Below are 25,702 nucleotides of genomic sequence, written 5' to 3' on the forward strand. Positions count from 1 at the left end.
GAACTGGGGAGAAATGGCCTGTGGAGGGAGGAACCCAGAGAGGCTGACACTCTGGACGGGATAATTCACGCAACTGACACTTCCCCTTACCGAGGGCACGTCTCTGAGCAGTGTGGTAACTTCCTGTGATGTGTGAGACAGACAGAAGACAGACATGGCTTCACGCAGAGGAGTCACACAAGAGCAACAATCCCCATCTGCACAGTGAGGTCCATTTCTGCTGTGAGATGGCTCTGGCCTTCAATCATCCGTCGCCGTAACAGCGGCCAGTTTCTGTGTCTGGCCTCTGTTCATTGGCCACCACAGGGTAGGTATAAGGACAGTTGTCAAACGCAGGTTCCCACCAGGAAAAGCAGTCCCATTGGACTGCCGGCATACTGACAATACTGCCTGAGAGGTGCACTGTGTGGTGTACGCCTAAAGTCCAAGGCCTCTATAGTGACAACACCTTCACAGAGTGCTGTGGTACGTACACCCATCCTGTTTCCTCCCCGCACAATCCAAAGCTTGTCAGGTTCACCCACACCATCACACATGGATAGCTCACTCATGTTCCTGGCTGTATGGTACTCCACTGTGTGAGCATTTTATCACTCTTCCACTATGACAAACATGGATGGCCTTCAGTTGGGGTTGTGTTAAACCAGGCTAGACATTTTTGTCCTTGTGTTCTGGGCTTCTTTTGGACAGACGGACAAGAATGTCCAACTTAGCAAGGACTCCAGTGAGGCACAGGGTCTGTTTCTCTGACTCGGCCGTCCTGGCTGGGCTGCTTGGCAAGAGGCTCACCATCTCAGCAGCTGTGGGTGTGAGCTCTAGTGTGAGCTCTAGTGTGAGCTCTAGTGTGCACGGCCAGAGACTCAGAAAACAGCTCCTTACTGCTCAGACGCTAAGTCTGCAGCAGAACACAGAGAGGGGAAGAAGGTGCCTGTGCCCTGAGGGCCTGGGCGGCACCCACTGCCAGTCACGTGGCTGGATTCCCCACCCGCTATTTATGCAATTTTACTCAGGTGGAGTTTAACCTCAATTTCCTCTAGGCAATGTGGGAAGAGCTACTGAAGGGCTATGTGTGTGAAGAATGCGATTTTTAGAGTTGCTGTAGCTGACACAAAGTGGAGACATAATGACTCCTAGCTACCCACAGCCTTCTTTTTCTCACATATTCAAAAACAAATAAATTACTTAAGAACCAAGAGCCCAGTTTCTCTGAGTGAGTGACACAGGCAGAGAGCACACTTTGTTTCTGATATCGCATGTTTGATCAGTCTGAGGTACCAGAGATTAGAAATGTGATATGAATAAAAATGACCAGAAAACACAAAACTCAACATCCAAATCCAATGCCAAGCATGGTCGTGTGAAAGCGCTACACGCTCAAACCGAGATCCGCAAAGAATTGAAACCATCTGTTTTCAAGCCAAGATAAAATGGAAAAGGTAAGTATCCCGTCAGACATTTTAAGGGTTTTTATTTTTATTTATGTGTACATGTGTGTATCTGTATATGTGCATGTGCATATGCACATGAGTGCAGTACCTATGCAGGCCAGAGGGGGGCGTCAGGTCTCCTGGACCTAGAGATTCAGGAGGTTGTGAGCCAGCGGGTGTCGGTGCTGGCAAGCATTCTACACTGCTGAGCCAAATGCAGATGTGTGGTTGCCGCTATGGAGAGTGTTCTAAATGTTCTGTTAGTCATCTGGCCTACTGTTAAGAACTAATAGACTGTGTATGTGTGTAAGCGTATTTCTGTGAGAGCGTGTGTGTGTGTGTGTGTATGTGCCCCCAAACCCAGGTCAATAGCTGAGTCTTCCTGGCTGAGTCGCATCTGACAGCCACTCACCTCCTCTCGTTCTGAGTGATGCTGCCGTTCTCCAGCTTCTTGACCGTGGTCGCCAGCACTTTGTTGGCGTCGTTGGCGAAGTCTAAGTCTCGGACCTCAGACAGCGGGACGCACACGATGGCAAAGGCTTCCTTGTCTTCCTTCGTCTGGCAGGTCCCAATCTGCAATGTGTGTTTCCATTAGACTGCACGGCCTCTGCAGACCACACCCCTCAGAACTAAGACACACAGGGCAGGGATGGACGGGACGGAGAAATGCTAATTCCTGACTGCAGTATCCACAAGGAACACCTTCAGGGAACAAGCTGGCCTTCCATGGCGTGTCCTGCACTGGAAGAGTACCTCTCCACACACCCTCCCTCTGCCTCAAATACTTCCAAGTAGAGAAGACGCCCCAGGCATCGACTCATGGTGTCTTTTTGATACCTGCATCCCTCTCCTGACCCAGCTGCCCTGCTGCAGCCACCCAGGTCAGAGACCCAAGGAACTGGCCGGCAGGCGTGCACTCACACGAAATCGACAGCGAACAGTTGTAATACCTGAAAAGATGAACTTGTCCTATGAACGCGCAGACACACTTACTTTCAACATGACGGGCCTCTCCTCCTCCGTGTCTATGGGGATGCTGGTACTCGTTACCCAAGTGTTGGTGCATAAATGCCTCAACCGCACGTACGAGTTCCTAAAGGCAAGTGACATAAAAACATGGCAGCCTGGCGAGGTGGCTGAGGGGGCGAAGGTGCTTGCTACCCCGTGATAAGGCCCCAGGTTCAATTTCTGGAATTCACATGAAGACAAAAGGCAAAGATCAACTCTACAGGATTTTTCTCTGACCTACACACACACACACACACACACACACACACACACACACACACACACACACACCAATAATAATTGTTAATTAGCACCCTTCACATATTGACATATTCAACAGATCCATCCACAGGTGATACGGACGTGAAGTGTCTTAGACTACTAAGTGGCTCAGGATCCATCTGAAATAGGAAATAGTTCCTTGGCTCAGGCTGCTTTGGAGCACACAGCTTCACCTCCCATGCCAGTGGTTCCTGGGCCATCAGCGTCACCAGGAGCCTTGTCAAAAAACGCAAATTGTAAGACCTCACAGGATCACACTTAGACACTGTGGGGTGCGGTCAGCACAGATTAGTTTATCCTGACCCCAGACAGCTGCTGACTAAAATGTGCTTGTGGCCCTAAGTCACAGAGCTGCTGCGGCCACTGAGGGTGTACCCAGAGCAGCTAAGTAGCCAAACCATTCTGAGTACCCGACAGGCACAGTCCCAAGACGACGCTGAGCAGGGAGCTGCTTGGACCTCTACCTCTGCATCCTTTTGTGCCCTGCTTAGTGACGCATCCCCGTGTCTTGGGTTTTGTTGGTAGTCTCAGCATCTAATGCAGAAACACTGACCCAGTTCCTAAGTTAGGAAACTGAGACATGACTAGAGAAGAAAGCGCTGTCAGGGCCACAGGGAAGAGGGTGGCGGAGGGAAATGAGTAAGAACAAAGAGACACCATCCTGAAGGCACCAGTGTGTGTACACCCATGAGTGCAGTTCTTATGGAGGCCAGAAGGGGGCATCAGATCCCCAGAGCTGAAATTAAAGGGGCTTGTGAGCCACCCTGTGTGATTGCCGGAAGCCAACTCAGATCCTCTAGAAAAGCGCTATGCGTCGAGTCATATAAAATAACCACTGGTCTTCTCTAGCCCTCCCCCAAAAGATTAAAGAAAATACTATGGTAGATGAGTGTCTTTGAGTATGAATTACAGTCTGTTTACCACTAACTGCGTGTGAGGAATCAACAGTGTGTACTACATAAGTGTGTGCCTCCAAGCACACACACACACACACACACACGCACACACACACCTGCGTGCTGACTGCAGGTGCATTTCAACCAGGGCTCATACAGAGCTCACACCCTGTAGAGCAACAGTTCCACATTTGGCCATTTCTTGAGTCCAGAGTAACGATTACCCGTGTGGACGCCATGGCAAAGGAGCCTAAACAGGGCACCTAGACCTTCACCTCACTACCCAGTGTTCTCTCTGCCTCTTCTTTTATTCCCAGTATTTCGTCAACCAGAGTGCACAGTGAAGAAAGGGCCTAGTGCTTAGTGTTCAACCTGAAGCTAAGACATTGAAATATAGCATTTAGGACCAAACACAGGGCATGACACCAAATGCCTCAGGGAAAGTCAGTCATCATCGGGGCTCTTGCTCAGTCATAAAAGCAGGTAAAACACACTGTGTTTCAGATAGCTAAAATGTCCAAATAACCAAAAATGCCTCTTCCCTAGCACCCAGAGTCCTCTGCGTAGGGGGACGGTAATGGTGATTTGCAACCTCAAAGCCAACCCCGAGTGACATACCATCTGCAACAAGGCCACAACTCCTAATCTCACCCAACAGTCCTACTGACTGGGGACCGAGCATTCAAACATGTGAGCTCATGGCAGCCACGTATCATTTAAAGAACCCCACAAGCATTTTGAAGAAAGAAGTGAGTGTTTACTGAGCTATCTGGGTATGAGACCCAAGTCTAGACATGACATTCACGTGCCTTAGCCATCTAGGCCAAAAGGAATTTTTATACCATATCTGAAGTACATATATATTTTTAACTGCAATTCATCACACAAAGCCAGGTGCAGGATTTTTCCACGTGTGGCATCACATTGGTTCTCAAAACTGCCACTTCTTGGGCCATTTCAGACTAGAACTTCAGAGGAGGGAGGCTCTCAGCCCGGATGCAGGCAGACCTGGTGCATCACTGCTGGGCTGCGAACTGAAGAAATGATCACCCAGAAGGTAGCACGGTCTGTAAAAACCAAACGGCTCCGGGGCCATGTCACAGAGATGTGCTGGCAGTCAGGCTGTGACGGGGTCTGGCTGTGTACAGTTCAAGGGCCCTGCTGCGCAATGACAGTTCAGAGCAGACTTCAGGATCCATGCACCTCATGAGCACAAGACAGCATTAGCTTATCCTAAGTCACTGGCTCCCACTCCCTGCTGTCTGTTATCTGGGGAGCCCCCACAATCCCAAAGCCCAGGTTGCAACACACACAGTTAGGCCAGTGGCCAGAGTGGGCGGTAGGGACGGATAGCCACGAGCCCTGTTGGACATGAGTGGGAGCCCTGCTCTAAGGCCCTGGTGCAGAAAGCCTAGTGTGGGGTTTGCTTGAAAGGCATTCTCTCAGCGCCACTGCAGACCAACAGACCACAAACTGTATCCACACCAGGTGCCCATGGCTGAGTCAGCATAACCTGGGCCAGCATCTCACTAGGCTATAGCATCGCTGTGGAACTCTGTCCTCCGAGCATAAGGGCCTTTACCACCTCAGTCAGATCAGGTGTGACTGGGCCTGTTGATGTTCCCTCATGGGGCATAGAAGGGGAGTTACACCTCAGCTGACAGTCCGCCACTTCTTCCTGCATTTCCCAACTACCTACAGTCTCAGGAAGTTCTGGAACAGTAGGCAAAAGGTTGCTATCTGCACAGCAACGGGGAGGTTGTCATCCATCCTGGAGTCAGATTTCTTAGTGACACGGCTGTTTCGGAGTCATCCAACTGGGGAGTCCGGTAAGAAACCCCTCAGCGTGCCTCTAGCTCACTGCTTCACTCACTGGGTTGGAGTGGAATCGTTCTTTCGGTCTGCTGTCCACGCCCTGTGACTGGACGCATCTGTTCACTACATGCCACATTGAAAGTCCCCGGGGAACGCTTTTCAAAGACGTGGCACACATCTCACCTCGTTGTTCTCTGAAGGGCCAGGACTGGCTGCTCACGTCTTTCTCGGCCAGACTGAGAAGGCCTGCTCTGACCTCTGACCTCTGACCTCTGACCTCTGACCTGTGAGACTTACCCAGGATGAAGGCCGATAAAAGTTATGAAGAACTTGACATGAGGTGTGGCAGACACATAGAAAGTACGCTAGCATTTCAGATGAGGATGTGCGTGTGGTTAGTGTTTGAGTTTGTTGTTAGCCACCGCGCTTCCAGTGACAACTGAATCCGTGTGAACAAAATCCTCCTCAACACAGAAAAGAACTCCAACCACTCTGCCCAGCAGGAGCTAACACCTCGGTGCAGAGCGAGACTTAGTAACCACGCATTCCTGTGCCCTGCCCGTGAGCTCTCCTCACCGTATCCCTAAACAAATTCTCCTACACTGAATTCAAGGTAGACCCCATTTTTGCTGACTTGGATCTAAGATGACTTAAGTCACGCTAACGATCAAGATTCCCATACAAGAAGGCAGACACTTGGCCAAAGCAGCAGGGGCCTCCCTTTGCAGGCTGCGCCTGGTGAGCAAGGAGGAAGCCATGGTCTCACACCAGGTCACCGGTCAGCAGCTCCCCTCATAAATAAGACAACCATGGAACCTGAGCGACACTGGAGGGGTGTGTCTGCACTTTTGTGTTAGTCCTCCCAGCCAACCACCACCCTCTGCCGAGCCCAACCTGTCCCATCACATCCAAATTAGAACCACTCCACTTGGCCTAACAATGTGGGCAAGTCTCAATGTGCCTAGAAAATGAAAAAAAATAAAGTTTAACTAAAATATTCACAGTCGATCTAAGGGACCCAGTAACCTCGCTTCAGGGAATCCTACTGACTGGTGTTCTATCCCGTCCCTCGCACCTAGGTCCCACTACACTGGCATCCTTACGAGACATAAGCCACCTCGGTTATTTCAAGGTGGTTCTGCCTCCTGTTTCTGCTACCTAGAAAGCCCCTCCCAGACGGACACTACCAGGTTCCGTCAGTCCTTCCTCAGAGAGCCCATTTCTGCACCCTCTGGCCTAAGCACACCTCCAGAGATTTTTCTTTAAAGGGCTTTGTTACCTCTTCTCAGGCCTGGTGGGAGGCCCGAAGAGACTAAAGAGCCACTTCAGTGTGAAGCAAGGACGCCAGGGAAATGGGAATTTTCCCAGAAGCCCTGCTTGGAGGAGGAAAGACACCAGCAGAGGGGGCTCTTCTTCTGCAAAGGGAGTCACACCCTTCTTGCCACTGAACGAGGCCCAGACAAGGCTGCTGGGCAGGTGGGCGTGGCCACGCCTCAGCCAGGACAGCTCAGCTGAGCATAGCCTTGGTCTCTAAATAAAATTTAGTCTCACTTCAGGACCCCAAAGACAGACTTGCGGGGGCGGGGGAGAGGGGAGCTCTCGGATCTCTTCATGTCTGCGCCCAGTGTGACTACACTGAGCACATCTTCTCCTTCCCTCTGTTAATTTGGCTCTTTGAACTGCCTTAAAAACCACAGGTAGCCAGGCCTGCGGCTGTGACCCACAAGCTCGGAGCAACCTCAGCTCACGCATGTATTTGTCTGCTGACCCCATTCCTGTCTTGATGCCCAGGGAAAGCCTGCCTGGTAACCGACAGGCAACAGATGCTTCTTAGCCAAATCACTAACAAAATGAACAAGTGGATGAGCTAGGCGGGAATCTGACACAGAAGTAAAAATTAAAATTTAGACTAAAAGTGCTATTAGATTATCTTCATTGTTGTAAGCAAAGACCACACAAGTACCAAGAATAAATTATTCTAATAAAAATTTCAAAGCTTCTTTGGTCCTGTACACTTTAATTCTCTATATGAATAAGATAAACTATATTAATGTGTTCACCTGAGGAAGCGCAGTGCTTTGCATGCGTTTTCTTCACGCACGCTCTCCTCTACTGTAAAAATCATATTACCATCACACTTTTTATTCCCTACCTATTGCAAAAACTACTCAAAGAAACATCTGTTCATCCTAACTCTTTTTAATTATTTATTTCTTTTTATTCCATTTATTTATTTCTTATTCATTTTACCTTGGAACCAGGCAGTCAGCTCTCTGCAGAGTTGTGGCATCAAGTTCAAAAAGGGATGCGATGTCATTTCCGTGCGGAACTGAGACCAGGGTATACATGATCCTCTCCCCTGCCTGGCGCTTCTTCCTGGACGCCGGAAGTTCCCCGTCTCTCTGTTGAAGAGAGTCCAAGGTTATTCAGCGTCTTCAGTTTAGCAGTGACTGTCCCAGCTGGTCAGGACACAAGGTGTGAGCTTGTGCACCGTTCCTCCACTGTGCATCACAGAGGAGACCAGGGCTCACAGCCTTCGTAGTGATTAGAGGCGGTCACACATCCCATGTTCCCGGGAGGGGCGGTCTAGTCTGAGCGTGTCCTTAAGGCGCAACAGTTATGGCCCCTTCTCTGGTGGCTTTATACCTACTTACAACATAGTGACTTGACCTTCCACATTTAAGTCAAACAGTGATCCAAATCCTCTGAATTCCATAGGCTCAAGAGGACACACAAATGCAAAGATGCTCAACTCCACTAGTTAGGGGGGGCGGGGGGCGGCGTAAATCAAAACCACAGAAGACAGCCTCCCGCCTGCTGGGGACAACATGACTAAAGACCAGAGAAAAGTGGCCAAAGGGGCAGAGCAGAGAGACGGAACCCCTGTGCCCTGTGGGTGGAATGCAAATTATCATGAAAAGACGTGGCCCAGGGATTTTTCCTGTGGGCATGATGGTGTGTGAACGATGCAGGGTCACGTTTGAGTGCACAAATGCAGCCCTCACTTCACGAAGAGACCTGCTCCCTGGGCTGGCTGAAGTCAAAAAGCTGTCCATGTAGACAGACAGACAGACAGCAACACGAAGGAAGGAAGGAAGGAAGGAAGGAAGGAAGGAAGGAAGGAAGGAGGAAGGGAGTTAAAGGCTGTATTTCATTGGCCCACAAGACGAACTTCCAGGGTAAGTTACTACACTGAGAGGCAGAGTGGCAGCCTTCTCTAGAGGCTCCAAGATGTGAGCCTTCTCTGGAGGCTCCAAGATGTGAGCTTCCAGTAGCCCAGGCTAGCCCAGGCTAGCCCAGGCTAGCCTCAGACTCACAGCAGGCCTCCAGCTTCAGCATGCGGAATGCGGGAGTCAAGAACATGAGCCGCAGCCAGGCGTGGTAGCGCACGCCTTCAATCCCAGCACTCGGGAGGCAGAGGCTGCTGGGTCGCTGTGAGTTCGAGGCCAGCCTGGTCTACAAAGTGAGTCCAGGACAGCCAAGGCTACACAGAGAAACCCTGTCTCGGGGGGCGGGGTGAGCATGAGCAGCCACTCCCAGCTGGAGTTCCTTCTCAAAAACAAAGGATCAGGTCTCCAGCACACAGAACGCAGGCGACACGCTCAAAGGACAGCAGGACATAAGTGGCTTATTGGAGACAAGAGAAGCTATAATCAAAATACAGCTGCGCTCAGGGACAGAAGGTCTGTGCAGCTATACCGAACCACGTTAGAGCAAGATTATTTTGTAACCTCCGCAGACGGAGAAGAAGGTTCCAACGGTGACTAGCAGAGGCGGCAAAGGAAGATGCAAAGATTCTTGGGGAAATGCTGCAGCCGAGAAGCACGCCGCCACCATGTGCTCTCCTGACAGAGCTGCCCTTCCTTTACTACGGCCGAGCTTTTGATGCACCTACACTTTGGGTGAACTGTGCTACCTGATGCAGCTATCTAGATCTAGTTAGCCAGGAAGTCGGCAGCGTGTCCTGTGCGTCAGGCCTCTATGTGTACACAACCCTCTCTTCACCCCACTTTCCACATGCCAATCAGATGGGTTTCTAGACTTACAGGATTCATAGAGACGGCCCCCTATACCGCTCTCCTTGGCAGTGGCTGCCTCTGGGGCCCAGCCAAAGTGGCCAGGAGCCTCTCTGGATTTTTGACACTTACACTGCCATGACTCTTTTCAAAATACGTATTTAAAAGAACTCACTAATTAGGGTTAGTTAAAACTAGCTACTGCAACTTATTCATAGTATTCAAGACTTGGGGCTTTACTGTGACTACACAGAACACACAGACTGTGCTATCCTTCCCCGCCGGTCCTTGAAAGACACTTTCAATGCTTATAAAATTCTAGCACGTAAATAATTTCACAAGTGTGTGCATGGAGGAGGAGCCGACATGCCAATGTGTCTTCTACCAGAGCCTTATTGGAAGCTTCCTGCTTCGACCCTCCCACGCTCTGGCTAATTTATTTAGCAAATTCTGTTTTTATAAATAGTGTGAAAGTAAACATGAAGCTGGCCCTTGGAATTTTCAAGTAATTAAATATGAATAATAAGTTGTGAGTGAACCAGGCACCTAGACGCTGTTTCTCTAAGCAGACTCCACACGTGAGCCCACGGGCTAGCAAAAGGCAAGGCGGAGGCCTGGCCTTCCACGCCTGTCTCCTTCATCAGCTCCGAAGCCGGCCTGACGCTGCACGTAGGCACAAGACACACAAAGAGTCTCTGTTCCTCGCCTCCCGGCGCCCTGAGAGACTAAAGGCACAAAGACACAGTGTCCTGAACTGCAGTCACCTTGGATTCCAAGAGAAACTCATAAAGGACACACGGCCCTCCAGTCAGGTGGTTACCAGTGAGTGGGATGGGCTGCACCCTGAGCAGACACGGTCACCTTGCAGGACTCGATTAGTCTACTCAAGTGACAGTGGCAACAGTGGCTTCAGACGCCTGTGGAGCCTGGACTGAAGGTACTAACCAGCCTGAGTCCTGACTAGGGCCACATAGCTCCCTACCAGGCTTCCCCTAGTTAGAGCTAACGCTCACGCCAGGACACAGAAGACAGATTCACCGGCTCCTTCGTGTGCTGCTTTTCCCACTGAGGCCACATTGGAAATGTCCCCTCTCCCTGCTCTTCACTCTCAGGCCTTTCTCTAACTGGCCTATCAGGACGTCAAGCTCCACCCACCAGTCGCCAGGAGAACCTAGCTATACATAGCTTCAATAAACAAGAAAGGCAACCCTGCATCTTTGCAGCGCGAAGACAATTTTGTTCAAACTCATGGACTTTGCGGCTTCTGTTTATAAACGCTCAATTTCTAAGGAAAAAAAAAAGACAGAGAAACTGTATCTCCTCACAGAGAATTTTGGAAGTGTCATAGTTTGCCTTTCATAAAAATGCATTAAGAACCAAGGGACCATAAACGCATCCCTAGTTCAATGCCAGCAGGCTCTCTCTGGCACACGCCCAGCTTAGAAGGGTCTCAGAACGTCACCTGTCGGCTGGTCGCTTATCAAATAGGCTTGTTTCAGATAAGTTTGTGTATGGGTGGGTGTGCATGTACACATGAGAGTGTGTGTGCATATTCTCACGTGTGGGTGCAGGGGTGGGTGTGAGTATGCATGTGTGAGTGTGTGAGAGAGTGTAGGTGTATGAGTGTGGTGTGTGTGTGTGTGTGTGTGTGTGTGTGAGAGAGAGAGAGAGAGAGAGAGAGAGAGAGAGAGAGAGAGAGAGAAGTCAATCTTGGACCTCATTTTTTGAGACAAGGCCTCCCACTGGGACTTGGATCTTGACAAGTAGGCTGGCTGGCGAGCAATCCCCAAGGACCTGCCTGTGCCCCCCCAGTTGTGAGGGTACAGGCAGGCATCGCCATAGCCAGCTATCTTCAAGTGGTGCTGGGGTTGGGCCCAGGTCCTTACCCTTGCAAAGCAAGCACCTTACTGATTACGCTGTCTTAGAAAGAAAAGGCCCAGGTCCCCAGGCTGCTCAGGGAGATGCCTGCCTGACGCAAAGATCCAAGGAAGCTGATGGCTCAGCTCCTGCTGCATCCCCCACTCCTGGGGAGGTGTACATCGAGGCACCCCAAAATACTTTTGTGTTGATTCACAGTGAGCCACTGATTTTAGGTCAAATGTGATATTGCCTGTGCTGTTGGAGCCTGGCACACACTGGCAGAAGCCTTGCCTGACTTTTGGAGTTGAGGCAGGCTGCAGGAGGCTCTTTGCTTCCTCCCTCCCCACCTCCAAGCTCCAGCTCTGCCTCAGGGAAGCCACGCACCCCAGGCTGCCTAGGGAAGCTGCCAAGCACTTTCTCTGGCTCTGTAAGCCTCCTCCCCAGGGTTTCCCCCATCCTTTCTAGGCCTGCACACCTTCCTGCCAGTGAGCCTGGAGGTCTGACAGAACCAAACCCCAATCTCCAAATTCTACAGAACAGATTTTGAAAGTGCTTTTTCAGTCGTCCTCTGTTTCTAGAACATTTCCATGTATATAAATACACTCAAGTCTTCGGATGGCCACACAGGAGGGTTTTGACACTTGGGGGACATATGGCAATTTCTGGAGACATTTTTGGTTATTACAACTGAGAGATGGGGTGTGGGGGTGAGCCTGTTGGCATCCATCACCCTACCACCCAGAGGGTAACCCACTACCATGCAGGGAACACCCACCACAACCCATGCAGAGGGTACTCATACGGAGGACACCACTGCCACAAAAAAGTGTCTGGTCCACTGTGTTAATACAGCAAAGTCTGAGAAACCTCGGCCTCAGAAACAGAACCTCCTTCAAAATAATCTGATCCCATGCCGTGTAAGTACGGCAGTGTCGGCTGATATGAATAGCATTACAGAGAATTTTTAAATATATCCCCTCTGCAAAGCCATCAAAAAGACGTGGACCATCAGGAAGAAACAAAGAGCGCCAGGTTCCCAGCTGGGCTTGACACAGCACCAGTGTTTAGCAGGCGCACAGGGAAGCTGTGCATCTGTAAGGCTGGAAATAAGGGGCCCTTTGTAAAATGAACACGGCAATTTGGTCTCGACGGGATCCCGGGCTCACACCACCTCATTTCTGCAACACAATGCATTAACCTCTGAAACTTCAAAAATGGAAGGCAGTGTTTTGGTAAAGGTTTCTGAATTACAGGAAAAAGTATTAGCAGGTCATTAAGTCATCAGCACAGGGAAAACTAAGTGGGGGAAGGGGAAGCAAGCATCATCACCAGCAGTGTTACTGGAACTGAGAGAAGCTGGCATTTGTTTTGGGAAATTCAGCTCCTATGTCACAGGCTGCAGATGGTCTCTCGCAGCCCTTTCTCCCTTCCTCTCCAGACAGAAGGGTAATTACTGCACCAGGGCAAACAGACCGTGGAGCCACATCGTGCGTGTGCACTACGCCTTCACCTTGCCTGCTTGGTTTTGTTTACACCCAAGCTGGGGGCTCTGAAGAGAGGCTTAGTGAATCAAGCCTCTGCCGCTGGCTGTCTCTCTGTCAGAGGTGACGGGCATAGCCCAGTCCCAAGTGTCTACAGTCTGCAGTGAGTGCAGAGCCGCGGCCCTGTGTGTGGCTAACGTGAGGCTGGGGACAAGCTGAAATGCAGGAAGTGTTAGTGGTGAGGAGGGACAGGGCACTCACATGGACAAATGTCACTGCCTACTACAGAGTCCTATTTCCGGTCAACTCCTAAAGCTACACGGTCTGTGTTCACCCATTCTGCTCTGCCCACACAGCCATCATCCACACAGGAAGCAGAACAGGGCACTAATTAAGCCACAGTGGGAAGGTTTGCTGGGTGTCCTCCTAGGAGAAGCAGCTTCCCCCCCAGTACTGGGGACTACACCTCGGGCCTCACATGTAAACTCTGTATCGCGAGCTAAACCTTCAGCCCTCTTTATAACTTCGTACTGCAATACATGTCCATGTGTGTAGGAGGGCAGACGCCGCAACACACATGTAAAAGTCAGAGCTTTTGTGAGCTGGTTTTCTCCTTCTACCTATGAGTCCTGAGAGCCCGGTTCACACCCTCCGGCCAAGTAGGAAGCACCCACAGAACACTCCGCTGTACCCCCATACTCCCACACCCTTTTAGACAAGGTTTCACTAAGTTGCCAAGGCTGGCCTTGAACTTGCTATCCTCCTTTCTCAGCCACGGGAATAGCCTTGATGGCAGGCCCACACCACCAGGCCCAGCTACATACGTGTGAGCACAGAAAGTCTGAATAAGAGGTGTTAGTGGGTGGGTTTTGGGTTTGTTGGCTTGGTTTCTTTTGTTTTGTTTTTTGTTTTTTGTTTTTTGAAACAGGGTTTCTCTGTGTAGCCTTGACTGTCCTGGACGAGCTTTGTAGACCAGGCTGGCCTTGAACTCACAGAGATTTGCCTGCCTCTGCCTCCCGAGTGCTGGGATTACAGGTATGCGCCACCACACCCTGGCTTACACTTATTTTTTTTTTTTTTTTTTTTTTTTAAGGAATTACCACGCTGTATTCGGGATGCCTGTCCCATGTGTGAGGCCCTTTTCTCCACAGTATCGCTAGCGTCTGTTCTGTTGCCTTTTTGACAATGGCCATTCTAGCTAGAGTGAGAAGATGTTGCAATGTGGTTTCAGTTTTCATTTCCCTGATGGTAAAAAAAAAAAAAAAAAAAAAAAAAGCAACACTGCAATCTGAACAAATTATTTAGATATTAAAAAATGCAACATGATACTGTCCAGATGAGGATTTTTAAGACAGTATCGGAGACAAAAAGCACAGTCACGCAGGGTTACATAACACAAAGGGAGTGAGGAACTGAGGGCAGAGTGGCCTCCGAGGAGGGGAAGGTGTGTACACTAAATGAGGGGGTGAATGCCCAGAAATAATTCTGTTTAGTTCAAATCCACAGTAAATGAGTAAACAACAGAATTAAAGAATGAGCTAACATTCTCAAAAGCAGACAGACAGTAAACATATGGGAAGGGTGGAATTGTTTGTTGTTTTCCGAAACGTTTGCTTTTGTGTTTGTTTTTGTTTGTGTCACATGATGGCAGGTGCAAAGCGGGCTCACTACCCACTGTGGACCGACCGAGCCGGCACAGCAACAGATCCCGGGGTCTGTGTCAGCTCGTCCTCTTCCGGCCTAACCACAACTTGCACCAAAGAGCAGAGTTTTAAATGGTGCTGTGACAGCCACAAATGTCGTCGGAAGGGACACTGTTTCCTTCCCCACACGTCTGACTTGCTAACCAAACACACACCAATCTATAGTCCCTGAGTTTTTTAGCTTTGGGTTGAATAAAATTAACCCCACTGTCACCACAGCCCTGCCAGGAACTATGAGGGGATGAGCAATGTAAGTAACATGAAATACTTCTGTGAGCGTTGATGCTAAGCATGTGACCCTGGCAGGACAAGTCAAACTATCAGAAACATCACCCATGTCACATGGACTGCACATGTCACATGGATTGCAGTTTTAATTTCTCCCTTCAAATAGAACCAGGTCATTTAATCCAAGACTCTTCCTGACCTACCTTAACGTCCTGCCATAATTCCACTTCTGTACTTCTGGAGGTTGAGCCTGCACCCACCAGAGCCCACTTCCCAGAAGCCCTGATGCCCTGCCTTAACCAGTCAAGAGGCAGGCCTGCACCCCTTAGCACCCCCTGCTGGTGGAGAAGGGGATAGCATCTGAGCGCTCATCTGTTGGGCCGTCCCTGCCATTGAAAGACTCTATCTTGGGGTCCTAAAGACCCCTAAAGACATTTAGTAAAATGTCTCTGATGTATCTACACAAAATAGGATGTGAGACACCTGGGACATAGTGAAAGGATCATCTACTCACCACGGGTTTTCCTTCATTTTGAGCATCTCGGTAGTCAGGATTAAGCTGAAAAACAAAGCAAAATTGGGTTTAAATAAAAAGTGCCAGTGAGTGAGAATGCGCCGAGCAAGCCTGGGACAGTAAGACGGCTCGGTATAAAGTGCTTGCTGCAAGCCTGATGGCCTGCGATCAATCCCTGCATGCGCCTGCTTACTCAAGTGCACTCACAGGCACGCACACATGCACTCTCGTCACACACACACACACACACACACACACACACACGAGCATGTTTACATACCACATGCACAAAGAAGATTCCTGCAGCGGCCCCACTACTGACCTGTAACTACCTCGGAAACCCAGACACTCTGCCAAACTAAAGCCTGCAGGAATGGTCCCTCTGTCTGGGACAAAGTGTGCTTAGTCCAAGCAGAGACCTGTTCCTGATGAGACCATGACCAGAGGTGAGGCTATGCTCAGAATGTGACAGGGTGGAGGGCCGGATGGAGACAGCGGGCTTTCTGAGTAATGCTGTGAGACAAACAGGGGGAGGGGGAGGAGCCACAGGCGGTGTGGCACCTCTGGGGCAAAGAACAGTCAATGGGATTTCATGACAGGCATGCCCTATGGCTGAGGATTTAGAAAGATGGCTGGACTGCCGGGTGTGGTGGTGCATGCCTTTAATCCCAGCACTTGGGAGGCAGAGGCATGCACATCCATGTGAGTTCAAGACCAGCCTGGTCTACAAAGCAAGTCCAGGACAGCCAAAGCTACACAGAGCAACCCTGTCTTGGAAAAAACCAAAACAAAAAAGAAAGAAAGAAACAAAGAAAAAAAATGACTGGACTACTGTACTGCAGAAATAAGAATATAGAACAAAAACATAATACAGCCACCAGAGCGTGGCTCTGCTCAGAGCTCACTCCCCTGGAGACGATGGAAGAAAGACAGCAGGGGAGGGGAGGGAGAAGGGAGGGAGGGAGGGCAGGGCTTTCGTCTGTGACATCAGCTGTGGACTTCAGTGGCTTTCATTGGAGTATCTGATCTAGTAACCAATACAAATGCCAGCAAAACTAGAGCCAAAGCTGCATCTAAGGTCACGTCTTCATTCAGTACAAAGTAGAATACTTAGTTCTGGATAATAGAAAATAAATCCAATCTCAAAACCATGGCCCGTCTATAAGCAGGACCTGCGCAGAAACAGGAATTGACACAACTAAGCCAAACACAGAACAATCTGTGCCCTTTCAGATGCAGCCCACATTCTACCACAGACCACACCACACTCCAAAATTCAGTTTCCAGACTGCGGGATTTCGTGATCACCCAGTTCAAGCTAGACTCTAGACTTGGCTGTAAGGCCTCTTAATATCTGGGGCCTTGGGAAGAGCCATTCCGTCCCACAGCACTGGGAGTCCCTATCGGCAGAAGGACCACAACCCCGTGAAGCATATGCTGAGCCTCAAGTCTATAGAAACCTGTGGCCCTAGGTCTGTGTGGGTGGAAGCTCGCACACCCCTGACTTTGGCTGCTTGCTGGAGGTGATGTCAGTCATCTGCACCTCTTGTCCTGAGTCTCTGAATACTGCATATGAAGCAGTTTCTTCAACCAGCACAGTGCAAACTAGTCATGTTAAAGAGGAAGACAAAGATGGCTCCGACCTACACCGTCAGCCTAAAGGGGTTCGAAGTCACCTAGGAGACACACCTCTGGGCGTGTCTGTGGAGGGCTAACTGGCTAACAGCCGTGGACTGAGGTCAAGAAAGGCGCCAGCACCTCCTGGGTCTGCACTTGCTACCACGCCTTCCACACCAGGGCAGCCCACGTCCTGCAGCAAAATAAACAACTTTCTCTTTAGCTGCCTTTGTTAGTGTTGTGCCATGACTTCGAGGAAAGTTACTACAGAAAACAATATCAAAAAAACCCCAGCCACATGCATTCACAGACGCTAGCTCTTTATGATCAAATACGCACACCTCAAATTCCACCGTTTTGTCCTCCTCCAAATATAGTAACAGCTGTAGTTATCAAAGGATGTACAGAAAAAAATAATAATAAAAGAGCAAGAAAGCGATGTCCTAGGGTAGTTCCTGCATATTTTAGGACTTTAAAGGAAAGTAATTCATTATGTTAAAAAACTGAATTATAAATCTGGCATGGTGGAGAGAGAGAGAGACCCCTTGTAACAAACACTAAGGAAGCATCTTTAAGAGGCAAAGCTTGTGGCCTGGGGTGTTTTAGCCAAGACTCCTACCACTGACCCCGCGACCCTGTGGCCTAGGACAAAAAATAAGACATAACTGCAGTCAGCTGTGCTACAAAGAGCCAGAGCTAGGAGGCAGAAATGAATAATTTGTACACAGTGCAGGGGTGGGGTCTGTGATGGGCTGCCATAGTGGAGCACTGTTCCGTGTTCCAGGCAACCCTTGAAGGGGGGTCTTAACTGGCTGATAAGAGAGAAGGGACGCCACACAGGTGAGAAAAGTTGGACCTGTCTGCCGAGTCTCTTGCGTAGTACTTTTAAAAAATGTTTTCAAGAGTTTGCTCACTTAACTCTACAATTCTGCTTCTGAGAAACAAACACTCTTCAGAGATGAGCTCTGGGCCCCTCACACCGTCATGGGGTGTCGGTGAGAGAGCGCAAGTCTGAGGGTGGGGCTGCACCCTGAGTGACTGCTGTGTCCTGTTCTTCCGCAGGAAGCAGAGTAGTGAAACAAGACGGAAAGATGCCACACCAATGAGGCTCTTATGTTGAAGGGAAGATGGCCTTAGACCAAAGAGACTCTTAAGCTAAAGGGAGGCTTCTGTGTGAATGACATTAAATCAATCTTATGTGTTTCCATTCAGCTGCGCCTAAGCATATGCTTTTCTTGATTCTCAAGTTTTAACTCCTACACTAGAGGGAAAAAAATGACTGTTTTTATCAACTACATTTATAAGGCAGTGAGACAGCCAAGTTCAAGTTCATAGTCCACAGGGCCATGGGAGAGGGCAAAAGGAGTGCATAGAGATTCCTGGCTCGCCCACTGCCCAAGACAGTTAAACACCACGCACAGTGGGAGGAGAGAGTCGGGTGATCGCATGACGGCGACAATAGCAACGTTAGCTGTCCGATGCGGGCAGCCTTCCATGCTCAACACAGAAAGAAACAGACTGAAATCGTAACACACGCACATATTCCTGCTTTCTTTGAGGGGTGAGGGCACACACGGGTTTGTGCATGTAAGTGCAGTTCTTGTGGAGACCAGAAGAGGGCACCAGATCCTTTGCGGGGGCGACATGAGCACTGAGCACCAAACACACTGCAGCAGCTATAAGGCGCTGAGGTTCCAGGGACACCCGTGCCTTCACCTGCTGAGCCACCTCCCTGCTGAGCCAGCCCCCTGGCTGTTTCTCCTTTTCTTCTCCCTATGGCTTTGGTTTGGGTTTTTTATTTTGGCTGGTGTTCAGGTTTTTGAGAAAGTGTCTCCAGCAGCTCCTGCCACCTGAGACTCACTCACTATACAGCTGCTGCCTGACCTGCTGCCTCCCAGGCTTGCTGTGCTGAGACACAGGTGTGAGAGGCCAAGCCTGCCCTCTTGGGGCTCTTTGGTGGTAAGTTTGTAATTAACTGTGCCCAGGAGTCTTGGACTCAAGAAACAAGGGTTTAGTGCCATCTGGTGGAAGCTTGGCCTGTCTACACGCAAATTAACTAGTCCATTTTTTTTCACTTTCTGTGTGTGTGTGTGTGTGTGTGTGTGTTCGTGCGCGCATCTGTGTGTGTCTGTGTGCATGTGTCTGTGTGCATCTGTGTCTGTGTGTGTGTGTCTGTCTGTCTGTGTGTGTGTCTATGTGCATCTGTGTCTGTGTGTGTGTCTGTGTCTGTGTTCATGTGTCTGTGTCCATCTGTGTCTGTGTGTCTGTGTCTGTGTGTGTATCTGTGTGTGTGTGCACAGGCGCACGTGCACACATGCACACATGCATGAATGGTTCTTAAGGCACCATCCACCTTTTTTTTTTTTTTTAAAATTCACTGGCTTAAAGCCCTGCTAAAGGTCTAGGCTGGCTGACCAGAGAGCCCCAGGGGCCTGTCTTCATCTACCAGTGCTGGGATAGGAGCACAAGCCACCACGCCTGGATTTTTTTTAAGCAAATAGAAACTGTGCTACTTTATTAAAACACTAAGTTTATTTCACATGTGTATGTCTGCCTGCCATTTCCACATCTGAGCACCACCCCTACCTCGTCCTATCATAGCATTCCATACATACTTAAACCCAAGCGAGGGGTGGAGGTCCTGCCCTGAAAACCAAGCAGGCATTTTAGACAGCACATTCCCGGCAACTGAGGTTGGACAGCGTTTATCACACAGTGGGGGAGAGGCCTCACAGAAATCAGCTGTTACAGAAGAGGAGGAAGACGGAATATTTCAAACTGTTTAAACCATTTTCTTAAGGAGACTTCCTCCACTCTCAGAGCGCCTCCTGGGCGGTCATCGGAAACAACTGTTCACATAACTCATGAGCTTGGCTCCGACTTTGGGAAGAGAACCACCTTTTCCTACACGTGTTTGCATTTTTGCCTTAATGTCTTCCACAGGGCTGGGTCCTTTTGGTCTTTTAGGAGGTTTTTTGCTGTTTTCTTTTTGAAGGACTCTTGACCCTTTCATCTTGGTGTAGATGGTTTTAAGTCTTTTCCATTTTGGTTTGATTTTTGTGGGGTTTTTTTGCTGGAGTTTCTCATAGAGATTTCTTCACTGGAACTTTTTCTTCAGTTTCCTTGTCATCAAAGTCATCCTTACCCTCATCTTCATCTTTTGACTCTGCATCTTCCTCTACGGCTGCCAGGTGCTGTCCACTGATGTGCACAGCCCTGAGCATCTTCCTCTACGGCTGCCAGGTGCTGTCCACTGATGTGCACAGCCCTGAGCATCTTCCTCTACGGCTGCTAGGTGCTGTCCACTGATGTGCACAGCCCTGAGCATCTTCCTCTACGGCTGCCAGGTGCTGTCCACTGATGTGCACAGCCCTGAGCCACACTTCAGCACTGAGACCACAGGAGGTGGGATTTCAAAGCCCCCAAGGAAAACCATTGGCTGTACAGACATTTTCAAATCTGCCAGTGTTACTATAAGTGGATGCCTTCCTAGCTCTTTGCTTCTGCCTGCGCGATGTAAATGCACCCTGCGCCCGGCTTAGGAGATGCTCGGCTTGCCTCTGATGGTGGCCCCTTGGATTCTACACTAACCGTGAGCTCCTCACACTTCCAAATAACCTAATTTCTAGCTGAGTGCTGGTTAAAAAGAGTTGTGTTTGGGCACTGTTTTCATAAATAAAACTGTGGCGCTTCCTTCTCCTCTCTGTCCTTAGTTTAAAGTCGCCATCTTTAAGCTTACTGGCTTCAGCCTGTGCACCTATAGATGCTGAGAATTTAAACAGTCCCTAAAGGCACAGGTGTCAGCAATCAAAACAACAAGAGCCTGTGGCTAGTGATGCATTGCATAGCTCCCCTACGCACTGCAGGCACCTGGAAGACCACAGGCTACCACCTGTGCCTCCAGCACTAAGTCAGAACAGCACGGGAGAGGCTTTCAGTCAGCGACTGCCAGATTTCAGGTTAACGTAAGATCAAGGTTTTGGACCAGATAAATCTCTGTCAGTGAAGAGAGGACGGCCCTCTGTGTTAGTGACCTGTGATGCCTAGCCACAGACGCCAGTAGTTTTCCCAATTATGTCAACCAAACGTTTCCAGATTCTGTCAAAACCACTGACAAACTATATCAATACAGCTGCCAAGACCAGCAGCAAGCCTTAGTTGTTAAATTTTTTATTTGTTTAAGGTGGGGTGTTTTTTGTTTTTATTTTTTTGTTTTAACTTTAAGAAAAATGTAACCTCTCTGAGGCTGGGTTTCCTTTTCTATGAGAGGAAGCTACTGTATCTGTGGTTGTCACGGTTCCTGTCCATTCAGTCACCTGGACCCAGGGAATGCAAATTCCCTGTCAGACACTATCCGCCCTGTGAGAGCTGGGGAGGGCCTCTGCCTCGTGAAGAACAAAACAGTTCCTGACAGACATGTACACAATGCACGGACAGATGAGCAGACACGTACAATTAATTATACACCATGACAGAGACAAAGCTGGTGTAAGCTAAAATGGATCAACCAACGCTCTAAGGCATGGCCAAGCTTCCAGCTCCTCACAGACACTGGCGATCATCCTTCACCCAGCTGACTCTCCCATACAACGTTTGGCCTGTGTGCCGATGTGCCAGCCAGCCAGCTTGTGTGCCTGTGTGCCTGTGTGTGCCAGTGTGCCATCCAGCCTGTGTGCAGCTATACGTGCCTGTGTGACTGTGTGTGCCAGCGTGCCTGTGTGTGACTGTGTGTGCCTGTGTGCCTGTGTGTGACTGTGTATGCCTGTGTGTGCCTGTGTGTGCCTATGTGTGCCTGTGTGTGCCAGCGTGCCTGGGTGTGACTGTGTGTGCCTGTGCATGCCTGTGTGTGACTGTGTGTGCCTGTGTGTGACTGTGTATGCCTGTGTGTGCCTCTGCGTGCCTGTGCGTGCCTCTGTGTGCTGTGTGTGCCTGTGTGTGCCTGTGTGTGTCTGTGCGTGCTAGTGTGCCTGTGTGTGCCGGTGTGCCTGTGTGCCTGTGCATGCCTGTGTGTGACTGTGTGTACAGAAGCTGACTGGAAGAATTTGTGACGTCTCCTGGAGAAAGCACTTCCTATGTTGAAGAATTGCAGATTTTCCTGCCCAAACAGGCAGGTGGAGCCGGCCCACTCCACTTTCTCCCCCTGAGTTATAAGAAGCTGAGCCTGCTGGTGCAAGCCTGTAGTCCCAGCTGCTCGGGAGACCGAGGCAAGGGTGATGATGAGTTCAAGCCTGGCCTGGGCTTCCCAGTGAGTCAAAGGCAGTCTGGGAAATCTAGTGAAACTCCACCTCAAAAATTATAAAACATGGCCGGGCAGTGGTGGCACACGCCTTTAATCCCAGTACTCGGGAGGCAGAGGCAGGCAGATCACTGTGAGTTCGAGGCAAGCCTGGTCTACAAAGTTAGTCCAGGACAGCCAGGGCTACACAGAGAAACCCTGTCTCAAACAAATCAAAAGAAAACAAAAAAATATATAAAACACACATGGACGCCTAGCTCATTTGGCAGCACGTCTGCCGGGCACAGCCAGGGCTCTGGGTAACATACATGCACTATTATTTGACAAGGGAACACCAAGTGTTGGTTCAGTGTGAGACACGTTCCACGCCGTGGAGAGCTGGGTAGGAGTCCTGCCTGGTGAAGGACAACACAGTCACTGACAAACAAGCACACAGTGTACAGATGGATGAACACACATGTAAACATGTACACTGCATCAGAGCCGATAGCCAGTTACAAGAACATCGGTGCTCGTGGGGATGGGGTGCTGCTTTCCACCCTCTCCCCTCCCTCTCCGCAAGAGGAAAAGGTGTCCTCACTTCCTAGACCTTTCCACTCTCTATGTTCCTGTCTTCTTTATTTCCAGCACAACCCCTTATAACACAGATGATCGCCTTGGCCCACACAAGGAAACACAGGTCCAGAGAGAGGATAGATGTCTGCTTGACGTCTGGCAGACAGATGCCCAGGATGCCCAGAGACAGAGCAAGTCTTTTCTCTGTACTATTCTAGGCTCTCTTTGCCCAACGAGCAGCTGCAAATAACTATAAACTCAAAATCAGCTCAAGAATTGCGTAACCTATTTTGACCAGGACTGTCTAAAACACAGTAATGAAAACGAGAGCACAACCCTGACGTGTTCAAGTCCCCTGCTGGGTACTCCCCTCCATGAGATACAAGGACAACCCCGGCCTGATTTTTAGACAAATGCTATACAAAGCGTTGACTGGAGTTTAGCTTCTCCCTGTGAAGGGCAAGCTGGGAGAACTCGGCCCACACTCCCTGCAGCTGGCCTCCCCTGAAGAACTCTGTATGAAGCCACTCATAGCTGCACCCTGGCCCATGCAGTGGTGCTGTGTGCCTCCCCACACACCCCGACCCCCACCACCTCACCCACCCCCAACCCCATGAAACTCTGCCTTGATTCTTGGCATTTGTGATTCAGCCCGCTGGGTTTTCCAGTTGCCCTAGCTTCTCCGGTTCCCAGGCTTCTGGAAGGTTCGTGTCTAAACACGCCATCCTCTCACACCTCTGGTGAGATTATTTGTCCTGATGATCAAATCTAATCTGTCAGCCCTGCTCAACCCTCAGACATCTAAATGCTGAAAAACCTGTGGCTGTCAACACAGATATGTTACGAGCACCTCAAATTAGCCATAATAAACTAAGTGGCAGGGGAGGGGAGCTCAAGAGATAGATGGCTTGGCAACTAGGGAAACATACTGCTTCTGCAGAACACCTATGCTAATTAGTTAATTAATTAACTCAATTACCGTATTCATCAATGCAGCTCTGTTATCAGTTTCCCCAGGCAGGCCAGTGTCCTCACTGCCTGAACTAGTCAGTGTGCTCCTGTTGACTTCCGCCTTCTGAAAGCATCTTCAGGCCCTCTCTCCTTGCCACTACCAAGGCCACCCCCTTGGTCTAGTCCTGTGTTCTCCATTTCCCACTTGTCTCCATGACTCTGGCTCCATCTCTTCCAGGGGCTCCAGAGCAGCTACAGTCACCCCTGCCCACTGGCACTTTCTGCCGATGACAGAAGTGTCCCTGTCTGTGGCACCCATGTGGGATGCTTAATGAGGCTAGCATGGCCAGGAAACTAACTTTTACATGCTATTCATTTCAACAACATTCACTTTTAGTAACCAGCAGATGGCTCATAGTACTGGACAGTCCAACTCCAAAATACTCTTATTTAAATGCAAATACTACAGCATTCCTTGGCTTCAGAGGTAATGGCCACCATCCTGTAGTTCACACACGTGCCCTGAGCTAGATCTCTGCCCCTATCAATTCCCCTTCAAGCTTCCCGTCCATGCTACTGGCCAGCCGTGGGCCCCCATGCACGCGCCTGCTCCAAGGCAACGCTGAATTCACCACATGAGGAAGGGGCCCTTCTCTCTCCATGGTGTGAGCCACAGAAGCCAGCTGCTCATGGTGGGATGGATAAAGAATATGAGCCTGACGCCACCAAAATGGAGCCACGCACAGATGTGGGAGACGTGACACCACACAGAACGTTCTAAACCAAACCACATACATAAGCGAGCCAGCTGCCCCACTCAGGTGAGCCTCGTTTGCCAGCTTGCTGTCGGCGCTGGGGATGTAGTCAGGGCTCGTTGCGCGTGCGCTGATCGGGTGCTCTGCCACCGAGAGACATTCTCAGGCCCTGTGGTTGTCTGGATACTGAAGTCTTTGGCTTTCATCTTAAAAATAGCTCGCCTCTATGCCAGGGCCGGAGAGATAGGTCTGCCAATAAAGTGCTCGCCCTCCAAATATAAGGCTTTGATCCTCAGAACCCACACGGGGTGGAGGTGGAGGGTGGGGAAGGGTTGGGTGGTTGTACACATTTATAGCCCCAGGTCTAGAAAGGTAAAGGCAGGAGTCCCTGGCCATCCAGCCTAGCCTAATCACCTAGCGTGGTAAACATGAGAGCCCCTGTCTCAAAATCCAAGGTGGATGGAATCCTGAGCAAAGGGCCATAAGACTGACCGGTGGTCTCCATCCATACACAAGCACACACAGGTACGTTCATCCTACACACGAACACACACAAACATACACACACGTTGCATACACACACACAAAACAGTAATCCATAGTCTAACAGTGATGGTTAATTGCAGTGGCCAACTTGATGCAATCTGTAATGAGCTGAGAGAAGGCTTCTGGGCATCCTAGGAGAGCTGCCCGCTGCGGTCGGCACCCTTCCCTGAGCTGGGATCCTAAACCGTATAAAAAGAAGAAATCAAGCTGAGCACCAGCATCCAACGGTCTGTGCCGCCTACCACAGACTGGCCACCTAAAGTTCCTGCTGCCCAGACTTCACCAAGCCGAAATAAATCTTTTCTCACCTGAGGTTTTTGTCACGGTATTTTGTCATAACAACAGGAAAAAATGACAAAACGCCAGCCCAGAATGTTATAGGCAATAATCAGATTACATGAGCTAGCCCTGACAACACAATGAACTTTTCAGAGAGGGGTTGCCTTGTTCATTGTTTCAGAGACAGAGACCTAACAGCATGGTGCCCTCACCTCTGCAGCCAAGTAGTTCCCAGTTGCAAGATGTTTAAACCTGAACAGGCTGTTCCACTGTCCTGCGCCGCCACGGCATGGGTCGTGGTGAACCACCTAGAGAGAAGGAGAGTCTCCATAACCAAATGGTATCATCTACATGGCAGCCAGCAAGTCCCAACAGCCACAGAGTAGCCTGCGGCGCATGCCAAGCCATCACATCTAACAATGTGTTTGTTGGGGAGGGGGGGCAGGTGCAAAACTTTCCATCACTGAGCAGGAGACACATCACACCTCGCTGTGGGTGCCCATGCCTCATGCCTGTAAACACTGTCTTACTGA

The 25,702-nt window shown here is 49.9% G+C and overlaps 1 protein-coding gene across 1 annotated transcript in view; it reads right to left on the minus strand.

Moving 5' to 3' along the window:
• LOC127197747 (inositol 1,4,5-trisphosphate receptor type 2) overlaps positions 1-25,702 on the minus strand; it is a 134,295-nt gene that overhangs the window by 22,066 nt on the left and 86,527 nt on the right. The window contains exons 9-13 of the mRNA XM_051155693.1: positions 25,382-25,477; positions 15,231-15,275; positions 7,679-7,830; positions 2,421-2,520; positions 1,840-2,000 (exon numbers count right to left, since the gene is read on the minus strand). Of these exons, the coding sequence (XP_051011650.1) occupies positions 1,840-2,000; positions 2,421-2,520; positions 7,679-7,830; positions 15,231-15,275; positions 25,382-25,477 (554 nt within the window). The remainder of the gene's footprint in view (positions 1-1,839; positions 2,001-2,420; positions 2,521-7,678; positions 7,831-15,230; positions 15,276-25,381; positions 25,478-25,702) is intronic.

The sequence above is a fragment of the Acomys russatus genome, chromosome 13, assembly GCF_903995435.1.
Source record: "Acomys russatus chromosome 13, mAcoRus1.1, whole genome shotgun sequence".
Classification (NCBI taxonomy): domain Eukaryota; kingdom Metazoa; phylum Chordata; class Mammalia; order Rodentia; family Muridae; genus Acomys; species Acomys russatus.